The 10,972-nt window shown below is 49.6% G+C and overlaps 1 protein-coding gene across 1 annotated transcript in view; it reads right to left on the bottom strand.

Moving 5' to 3' along the window:
- Nucleotides 1-10,972, bottom strand: part of sema4c (sema domain, immunoglobulin domain (Ig), transmembrane domain (TM) and short cytoplasmic domain, (semaphorin) 4C) — a gene marked incomplete at its 5' end in the record, with an annotated part of 22,802 nt that overhangs the window by 9,687 nt on the left and 2,143 nt on the right. Inside the window, one exon of the mRNA XM_083673247.1 lies at nucleotides 3,090-3,174. Within this exon, the coding sequence (XP_083529373.1) occupies nucleotides 3,090-3,174 (85 nt within the window). The remainder of the gene's footprint in view (nucleotides 1-3,089; nucleotides 3,175-10,972) is intronic.

The following is a 10,972-nucleotide window of genomic DNA, read 5'->3' as shown; positions in this document are numbered from 1 at the left end:
AGAGCGAGAGAGAGTGAGAGTTAGTGCGTCTTGGCAAGGCGCCATCACTCTCTGGAAGGTCGTTATGTTCATCTGCTAAATGGGCGCTTTCGATTAATACTCTGAATATCACCATGATTATTATTGTCACGATTGCATTCACACGAAAGAGCTTTGTAGCGGCAGTGTTGCTTAATGACTAAACGCAGGTGAGGACATTTTCCTGGTTTGACCTCCTCTCCCCTCTGACTCACAGGCGCACATCAGACCAAACGAGTCCAGCAGGCCTGATTAGGCGAAACCTGAGCGGATAACTCTGGGACCCGTGACTGCGTCACTGTTCCCCATGAAACTGGAGAGATCAGAGGACCTCATTCTGACTGGGTCCAGAGAGCCAGGGGGCACGGACACACACCACACAACGCACGCATGCACACACACACACACACACACACGCACACACGCACGCGCACACGCATGCACGGTACACACACACACAGAGAGACAGACACACACACACAGACACACACACACACACACAGACAGACAGACAGACACCCCCCCCCCCCCCCCCCACACACACACACACACACACACCAGGCCTCCTCTCTCAGATCTAACCCCCCCCCCCCCCCCACCCTCCGCGTCATCACCTCAGGCACTGTGCCCTGCTTCTTTGTCCTGCGTTCCGTGGAGAGTTCCTCTGTGTACAGCAGTTCCTCTCAGGCTCCGAGACTTTGGTTCCTGCCTGTTTGATGGTGCGGGAGGGGGGGGGGGGGGACGGGGGGGGGGGGGACGGGGGTGGGGACGGACTGACTGCCACAGAGGAGCGCCCGGGCTCATACAGATGAAGTGTATCTAGGCCACAGTACAGTCTCATCAGTACCCTCCTAATTACGATTCTGAGATCCTTTTTTTTCCACCAAGGAACACTTTAAAAAAGGGCCCCTATATATAGATGGAGAGAATAATATCTAATTAAGTCCTCATTCTTCTATGACTCAGATTGGGTCTTCTTTCTCCTTCTTTCCAATTATGACACCTCTGGCCCTTTTCTGTTTCATGTGTGCGGGGATTTAGGGCTTCAAGGGTGTGAGGAGACTTTCAAAACACTGCTGCCAGTTCTGCAGCAGGGCTGGGCGTGGGTAGGGGCAACATCTGTCTGTGTGTGTGTCTGTGTGTGTGTATGTGTATGCATAATAAGTATATATTCCATGTATGTGCTGTAAAGGTTCAACCAACACAAGCACACACACACACGCACGCACACACACGCACGCACGCACGCACGAACACACAAACACACGCACACATGCACACACACGTCTTAATTACCTTCCCTAGTGGGCTCAGTGCTGACAGTCAGTCAGCAGATTAACCTAACAATCTGCCCCCGGAATAACAGCCAAAGTACAAAGTAACTGACGACACCACCTAGATACAGTACAAAACAAGAAAGCAACACAAAATATCAATGCCACAACAACTCAACATCAACACAGAAAGCAAGCAAGCAAGCCAGCATCACATTAACACCACCTGAACTGAATACAAAGACCTTGCTATATCCTCGATTGTAGTCGAATTCCAGGAGTACAGCCGTTACATTTCACCTCACCCCTTGATCACCATAGAGACCATTATCGACACCAGCAGGGTCCTTCAGGTGAGGTAGTTCTCCATCACTCGGGGAAGGGCAGAGAGAGGCCATCTTGAATTATAGCGACGCATTCTGTGTTTTTGTACAGGTGCGTCGTTGTCCCCTTGCTGCCCTCTTGACAGGCTTTTGGCAATAACTAGAGTGTGCTGTTGTCCTGGAAACGAGAAACCTAATGACAAGATTGAATGCGATCTCCCGGATTCAGAAACAAAAGGATGTGACCGCCGTGGTTTTAAGAGCTCAACGTTTTAACAGCGTAGTTTCGACCTCCGTTTCTTTCAAACCGACAGCTGTAAAACAAAGTGGATGCTGGGTGGATGCCAGGGGTCCTCTGTGTCTCAGTGGGTAGAGCACGGTGGTAACAACGCTTCGGTTGTGGGTTTGATTCCCGCTGGGACCATATATACTGAAAAATGTACGCACTCACTGCAATGTAAGTCGCTTTGGATGAAAGTGTCACCTAAATAGCATATATTATTATTATGGGTAAAAAAATAGCGCTCCCATTTGAGGGGGAGGCTCATTGTTAGACAGTGGGTCGCGGGTGTTTTCGTTCCAAAGTGCTCTGAACCCTGAGGCGTCTTGAAGGGGAGAGACAGAGCCCGCTTGGCCTTTCCCACGAGGCCAATGTCCCCCCCTCTCTAATTTGGCCCCGGGCCAGCCAGCCACTCACTCAAATCTCAACTGTTGCATCACTTCCTGGTGGAGTCAGGGTCATGTGACAAAAGCCACGGAACCTGAAATGATGTCATCGTCACCAAGACAGAGAACAATGAGGACACAGTTTGGGCCGCCAGAAACCCCCGGCGAAACCACGACGACTGAAATAGCACATCCTGCCACCCAATCCCCCCCTAACCCTAACCCCCCCCCCCACCATCCCCCCTCCCCACCTCCACCCCACCCATTACTACTGCATGTTCTATGATCCGAGGCGTTGATGCATTGTGTTTTTAGGTGTTATGATACTCTAGGAGTCCCAGACTATAACAGGGTTGCAGGGAAGATGGACAAATGGAGGCAATTTAAATTTCAAAGTGCAGCTAATTCTCTCCTGTGAGTGAAGGGAGAAGCGTGCAGTGAGGACAGGGTGTGAGACGGTCAGGAGTGTAATAGTGTAATCATGGTAGTCGTAATGGACACAAGGCTCCCTCAGACCTCTCTACAGTAGCCCAGTATCACAACAGCATAATGAATGACAGCGCAACACACACACACACACACACACACACACACACAACGCAACAATCAAACAATATCAATATCAATTTCCAGTGCAATATCTAGTGTCCCAGATAGCAGCAACAACACTCACAATAAGTAAGTGCATGTGCCTCCCCCCCCCCCCCCTCCGCTTCCTCCTGAAATCTCCGACCAGCTCCTTAGTTTTGCTGATGTTCAGAGAAAGAGAGAGGTTGTTATCCTGGCACCAGTCCTCCAGGACTCATACCTCCTCCCTGTAGGCTGTCTTCTCGTAGAAGGGGTTCAGGCCAACCGCAGCGGTGTCTTCAGCAAACTGGATGATGGAGTTGGAGCTGCACGTGGCCACACAGTCGTGGGTGAACCGGGAGTACAGCAGGGGGCTGAGGACTCAGACCTGCGGGGCTCCTGTGTCAAGAGTCAGAGTGGAGGAGGCGATGCCGCCTACCTTCACCACCTGGGGCGTACTCTTCCGTGTGTGGGAGGTCATAACTGTGTAAGTAAAAATCGATGTTATGTCCAGAACAGCTTGACGGTCATACAGAGTTATAGCAGCAATGCGCCACACACAATAAGTCACAAAATAGCAAGTAAATAGCGAAAGTAAATAGCACGCGCACGCACACGCGCAAACATGTGCACACCTAAACACGCATCGACACCTACCCTCACCCACACCTACTGTATTCAGCCCGCTGACTTTATTCCCCACCTAATACGAATACAGTGTACAGTGTACAGTGTACAATGTACACACACACACACACACACACACACACACACACACACACACACACACACACACACACACACACACACACACACACACACACACACACACACACACACACACACACACACACACACACACACACACACACACAGCCGGCAGTAAACAGAGAAAAGGTGAATCACAGTGGTCCGAGTGGACTTGGAATACATTTTATTGGGAAAAGTCGATGAGCTGCCTGAGTGTGTTATGTCCATCAGAAGGGCTTATATTCAGCCCACCACCTGCCTCTGTATGTGGGGAACGGCAGCGGACACCGGCACAGGCATCGCTAGCTACTCTCCATCTACCCCCAGCCACTTAATTTATGCAGCATCTTGCAGTGCTTCTGAGCTGAATCTCAGGCAACGCACGGAATTTGAATCAGAGTTTTGGGAGTTGGGTGTCACAACAGCGTTCTCTTGTCAGGGTCGGGGGGTGGGCTGTGTGTGTGTGTGTGTGTGTGTGTGTGTGTGTGTGTGTGTGTGTGTGTGTGTGTGTGTGTGTGTGTGTGTGTGTGTGTGTGTGTGTGTGTGTGTGTGTGTGTGTGTGTGTGTGTGTGTGTGTGTCGTTGTGGCCCCGCTACAGTAAATACAAGACAAGACACGGAGGATCCAATCCCCACAGCGCTGTGACATGTTTCTCTCTCTCTCTCTCTCTCTCTCCCTCTCTCTCTCTTTCTACTGTCTCTCTTTCTACGCACGGCACGGGCGTCTTAATTCCTCTGGGGAGAACACGCTGCGTCACCTGACGTCTCTCACCTTGGCTTTCAAAGGCTCAACCTGACACCCCGGGAGCGAACGATACCACCACCACCAGCACCACCACCTCCTCCTCCTCCTCCTCCTCCTCCTCCTCCTCCTCCTCCTCTGCTCTCACGCGCTCCCCACGCTCACGCTTCCTTCCTCCCCCCCCCCCCCCCCCTCCTCCTCCTCCGCCCTCCCTCCCTCCCTCCATCCTATCCATCCCATCCCAAGGAATAACATACACGCATCTGTACCTGAACACATTTTCTTCTTTTTCATATTTTGTTTTTTTGGGGGAAAAAAAGAACAAATCTATAGAAGCAATTTGAAGAAAAAGATGCTTGCTCAAGGGCTATTGTGGCAGAGAACCTCTTTGATATGCTGTCTGCCTTATGAGCTGTCAAGACAAAAGCAGGAGCAGCAGACGAGGAGATGAGGGCAGAGGGGAGAGGAGGAGAGGAGGAGAGAAGGAGGGAGGGGGGGGGGAGGAGGAGAAGCCGAACTAAGTGGCATGCTTCCAAGCGAGTCAGCGTTGAGATACACTAATTACCGAGGCCATAATTAGAGCGAGGTCTGACAAACAGAAACAGGCTCTCATCCAGCCCACACACACACACACACACACACACACACACACACTCATCCTCCTCCTCCTCCTCCCCTTCACTTTGGGGTAACTCCACACTCATCCACGCCTCCCCCCATCCCATCCCCCCCCCCCCACCACCCCCCCCTGCCTGTCGGAACACAAACAGGAGGGTGCTTTCTCACTTTTGTTTTCATCTCTGCTCTACTTTGTCTGACTTGTAGTAAACTCAGTGGGAGAGAAGAAGAAGAAGAAGAAGAAGAAGAAAAAGAAGAAGAGAGAGAGAAAGAGAGATGAGTGGGTATTAACTAGGACAGAGAAGATTCTGCATGCTCCCCTCCAATTCCCACACTCAATTACGCTCTCTGGCAGCGACCGATCTCACCATGAAAAGAACCGGTCATGAATTCATATTGGGCTAATAAACGCCAAGGATAACTCTATCAGGGGATGGCACATCCGGGGGTACGATCGCAAAATGAAAGGTGCTTCTTATTATGCTTCTGTCAGTCCTGGTTGGCTGTAATCATCCATCACGCCAGGCTCATAAACTGTTTGTTCATATCATCGAGGTGATACATTAGTTACCAAATTAGATTCGGATTCCTTGTCTCATTTATCAAAGGCTCCCTCATATATATATATGCCTCACATGACACGCCGCAGACGGAGGGATGGCGGGGAGGACGGGTCCCTCGGCTCCGAGAGCTACGCGGCCCGAAGCGACGATACTTTTCGATTACGATTTCTGAAGAATAATACAAAATAAAGAAGAAAATAAATAAAGGAGGGATTGGTGTTTTAAAGAGTAACATTTGTTGAAATGAATTCGGACTCTCGGAGGGGAGGGCCGAGCATCAAAGTGTGATGGCATTGAGGGAGAGCATGCTGCAGTGTGGCAGACAATATGACAGGTGAGAGGGATGGTGTGTGTGTGTGTGTGTGTGTGTGTGTGTGTGTGTGTGTGTGTGTGTGTGTGTGTGTGTGTGTGCGCGCGTGCGTGCGTGTCTACAATGGATGGTACTTGAGATGAAAGGCGAGTGCTTGTCAGATAGTACATTGGGCCCACCACGGAGAAAGGACAAAGAAAAATGGGACATCAAACTGAACCATAAAAAAGGAATCAATATGACGCTGGGGATACATTTCACGTGACATATTCTCCAGAACCAGATCCAAATAGAAACACATCTCAAACACATACACTCGCCCAAAGTTGGACATAGGACACGTATAGACGCACACGCAACACGGTGAATAACAAGAATCTGTGTGTGAGTCTGTGTTGGTTCGATCTTACAGAGGGTGGCATTGTTGTCCACTGAATCCCCCCCCCCCCCCCCCCCCCTCCGTGTATCAGCAGATCTCCCGCCTAGGCTGCCTGGGGCATTGGGAGAGGAGTGGGAGTTGTGTGCGTTATTGCATCTGGTCGCATACGTGAGTCGACGACTGTGTGTGGGAGCTTGTAAATGTGTGCTGCTTGCGTATATTGGCTTGTATGTATGTGTGTGTGTGTGTGTGTGTGTGTGTGTGTGTGTGTGTGTGTGTGTGTCTGTGTGTGTATGTGTGTGTGAGAGAGACAGAGAGAGAGAGGGAGAGAGTGTGTGTGTGTGAGTGAGTGAGTGTGTGTGTGTGTGTGTGTGTGTGTGTGTGTGTGTGTGTGTGTGTGTGTGTGTGTGTGTGTGTGTGAGAGAGAGAGAGAGAGAGAAAGAAATAGAGAGAGTGCGTAACAGTGCGTCCCAGCGCTGTCATAGATATAATTTCGCCTGATAGTGGACTGTTGAGGGCAGCCATGTTTATTGGATTGGACGTTTAAACAGAGAATAATGAGTCAAGGTTGGCAGGGAGTGCTGTTTGTTAATGTGTGTGTTTGGAGTGCAGAGAGGAAAGAGATGGCTATCATGGAGGGAGTTTATGTTGCTGCTTCCGGAGTGCTGATGTGGCCCCCAGATGGATGGAGTGCTGACTGACTGACTGACGGTCATCAGAGCACTGCCACAGCATAACACTGACACCATGTGGACGTTGTGAGAACTGCATGTGAAATATGATCCCCTGACCAGACACAACGTACGGTTTTTTTTCTTAGAGTAACCCAGTCAGTGTTCTACAAGGCAAAAATAATCATTCCGATACTATTCTGCTCGCTAAATATCTAAGAATTGGTTTCCTAGCTAGAAACAGATATAATGTGAACATTCTGTTCATTCTATAATTGTTTTTTTCTATTTCTCTGATATAAACAGAGATACAGTCATCTCTAATCATAAGGACGTTTGCCCCTTGACGATAATTACCCCTCCAACCTTCAAGGGTGCCATTGCCCATGCAGACAGTAGATGGCGATAGCGCACTGTTCTACATTTGTCAAAAGATAAGCTCTTACCAGCAGGGGAGCTCATTTAACTTCACTGAATGAAATCAGAATCAGTCAGGCTTTGCAGTTCAGCCAAGGGTATTTCCTTTCATCAATAATTGCAACATTTTTCAATGAATATTCATTCAAAGTGAGTCATTTTGTCAACCATAGCACTCAATTATACAAAAATATCTGAACCCCGTCTGTATCTCTGCCAAACACTGCCTTTGACAGCTCTATTCATGATGTTATTTTAGATTATGTGCAACTGTATGTAATTATGTGCTCAATACTGGTGGTTAACCTTTGTGAACTTACTCATATATATATATTTAAAGAGAAGAAATATGTGAACCACAGCTTCTCTTTCTGGTAAGAGCAGAGGTATTGCACTTTGCTCTAGGACAGACAGGTTTATGCAATGAATAAAGTGCGACTTTATGCACTGTCACCGAATGACAATCGACAGACACCTACATGACAACTATCCAGGGTTAGCTTCCTGACACGGCTGAAACAATAACATCGGTCTTGACAACGATCCCTGGTGAGCCCTCGCAAACCGTGTTCATTTTCTTGTTCCTTTCTTCTCTCCTCCTCTCCTGTCTTCTACGATAAAAAGATGACGTCGTCATCATCATCATCACCGCTCCACTCCTAGAAACAGATGCACCATGTGGTAACCAATAGCAACCTCTTTCCACCAACTGAGGTAAACAATTGAAATGAGATGAAGAGAACACACAATGACTGTGCTTCTCCGAACAATAGCAAATGTTTGTTGGTACAGTTCGCATGTTCGGAATCACAAAAACGTGCATTACACCTAGAGAATCATTTGTAAAATGATCAGAAATAGTCGGTTTTTGGAAAACCCAAATTCCTTCATTTTGGCATCAGCTATCATTACCTGAGTGTTCAGGCATAGGGTCTGGTTACCTCCCCCTGTCAGTCAGACAGTCAGTCAGTCAGTCAGTGAGTGAGTGAGTCAGACAGACAGACAAACAGTCAGTCAGACAGTCAGTCAGTCAGTCAGTCAGTCAGTCAGTCAGTCAGTGAGTGAGTGAGTGAGTGAGTGAGTGAGTGAGTGAGTCAGACAGACAGACAGACAGACAGACAAACAGTCAGTCAGACAGTCAGTCAGTCAGTCAGTCAGTCAGACAGACAGTCAGTCAGACAGTCAGTCAGTCAGTCAGTCAGTCAGACAGTCCGTCAGTCCAGTGGTGAGGACGGGCCTTCACAGCCAAGCCTGGGCCTGGCCTGAGCTCTGCCCCAGCAATCTGTCACCGCCAGCTGGGCTCATTACCCCAACCCCCTCCCCAGGTAGGACAGAGCCTGCCATTCTCCCTCCCGTCAGCCAACACACACAGATGTTCATTAGGCTACAAACTCGCGACCAAACCAACCCCCTCCTCCCCTAACATCTATCAGAGATAACCCCTATGCAGTAGAGTTAGCAATTCTGTTGTGGCCTCCCATGTCCCTCCTGACTTTGTCATCGCAGGCCACTTTGTGAACCCTCCCCTCCCCTCCCCCCAACCCCCCCGCCCCCTCCCTCCCCTGGCAAGGCTGTGATAAGGGACGCCAAAATTAATGTTTGGGACAAATGTTTACCGCTGCTATCAGCCGAAAGCCACCGTGTCAATACCATCAGCTGTTGCCCTAAATTATGATTGATTCAGGAAATTTACTGTCGTTATCCACAAATGGCCTTCATAGCCCTCTGCTCCACAGTGTATGTTAATGGGAGAATATTAGTTGGGGTTTGGATGTTGATGTCATTGGATATGATGGGGGTCATGTGTTTATCTGAATGGTGGGGTGGGGGTGGGCATTGGTGTTGGGGGTGGGGGAGGGGGGGGGGGGGGCACATTGGAGTACACTGGGCCAGAGTCAACAGGCTGTCCCGCTCAGCCCTTTGCCCGTGTCACTCAGCAGGAGGATCCAGTTGACCAAAGGGACCTGGACGTGGGCTCTTCCCAGAGAGAGAGGGGGCCTTGTTCCTGCCTGCGATGAGAGCTGGGCTGCTGACAGAGGCCCCTCCGCTGGAGGAAGAAGAAGATGCTACTCTCTGTGTTTGTGTGTGTGTGTGTGTGTGTGTGTGTGTGTGTGTGTGTGTGTGTGTGTGTGTGTGTGTGTGTGTGTGTGAGAGAGACTACTGCACCCTCCCTCCCGGCTCCTATATCCCCAATCCCAACCTCACAACATTTCCCGTCACTCCAACTAAAAAGAGTCCTCTCAAACAGAGGGGAAATAGCTCTATCTGTGTGTGTGTGTGTGTGTGTGTGTGTGTGTGTGTGTGTGTGTGTGTGTATATGTGTGTGTGTGTCTCCCTGTATGACATTAGGTCTATGTGTTTGTGTGTGTGTGTGTGCATGTCCAGTATGTGTTATCACTCCACAGAGGACCGTACTGCTATGGGTACTGATTGTGCAGCTCTTCTCAGATAAAAAGCTCTCTCTCTCTTTCTGAGCAGGTATATTAAACCTGTCAATAGTGTTGTGGTAAGGAATGCTTTGTGTCTGCTGGTATATGGTCTAGAACGTCCTCAGAGGAGGGAGGGAGGGAGGGAGGGAGGGAGGGAGGGAGGAGGGGCCGCTTATGGAAGGCAGCTGATGCATCACAGAGCTTTATCATGTATGGTCAAACATTACTGCACTGACTGGAGTAGACAAGAGAACAGCCGGTATTTATGTATGAAAGATAATTGCTGGTTTATTGCTGTTACATCTACCCATCTGTTACTGCGTAACTGAACATGTGCTGAGTCAAATTACCTCTGTACACTAACTTAGTTTAGCCAAACACATCCACTGAGGGAGACACGCACACACACACACACGCGGACACACACACGCATCCGCCGACAGACAAACACACACACAACCACATATGTGCACATGTACACGCACACACATGTGCACATGTACACGCACACGCACGCACGCACGGACACACACACGTGCATGCACGCACGCACACAGACACACACACACACACACACTCACACACACCTTTTCACATTCCCTCCCAGTATGGATACATGCCCAGAGCCTTAAAGCCTGGCACAAGATAGCCATCAGTGGACTTTGATGAAAGCCAGATCTGACTAACTTATTTATATACACTTAAGAGGCTTGGGGATGTAGCAGCTCCCGGTCCCTGTGTCTGGCAGGGGACACAAAAGCCCCAGCCAGTAGACCCCCTCCCCCCCATGGCCTGCCAGCCACCCCCCCCCCCCCCTCCCTCACTGCAGCTAGGCCCCTGACTATGATGAATAGACTGTGGGTTTGGGAGCCTCTGTGTGTGTGTGCGCACCGATCTCTTCTGAGGTGGGGTATAGCGTGGTGGGAACACACACACACACACACACACACACACACACACACACGCGTATATACAACCTTGCGCGCGCACACACACACACACACACACGCACACACACACAGAGAGTGTATAAGAACACAGTCTCTCTCTGTCTGGGGAAGCCCAGTCTAACAGTATGATTAATAGGGCAGAGCGACTCCCCTCCTTTACCTCATGCTATCTCTCTGCTGAATTTGGAAAAATAAGCAGCCAGTCAGCTAACATGACATAGAGAAGAAAAACCCTCCCGGCCCCGACCTCTCGCCTATACAGTACAAGTACGTTAGCGCTTAGCATGCAATGTTCT

Source organism: Argentina silus (genome assembly GCF_951799395.1).
Source record: "Argentina silus genome assembly, chromosome: 7".
In the NCBI taxonomy this organism is placed as follows: domain Eukaryota; kingdom Metazoa; phylum Chordata; class Actinopteri; order Argentiniformes; family Argentinidae; genus Argentina; species Argentina silus.
Note: the sequence above shows the minus strand (reverse complement) of the source record. Positions and strands in the feature narration are given on the sequence as shown.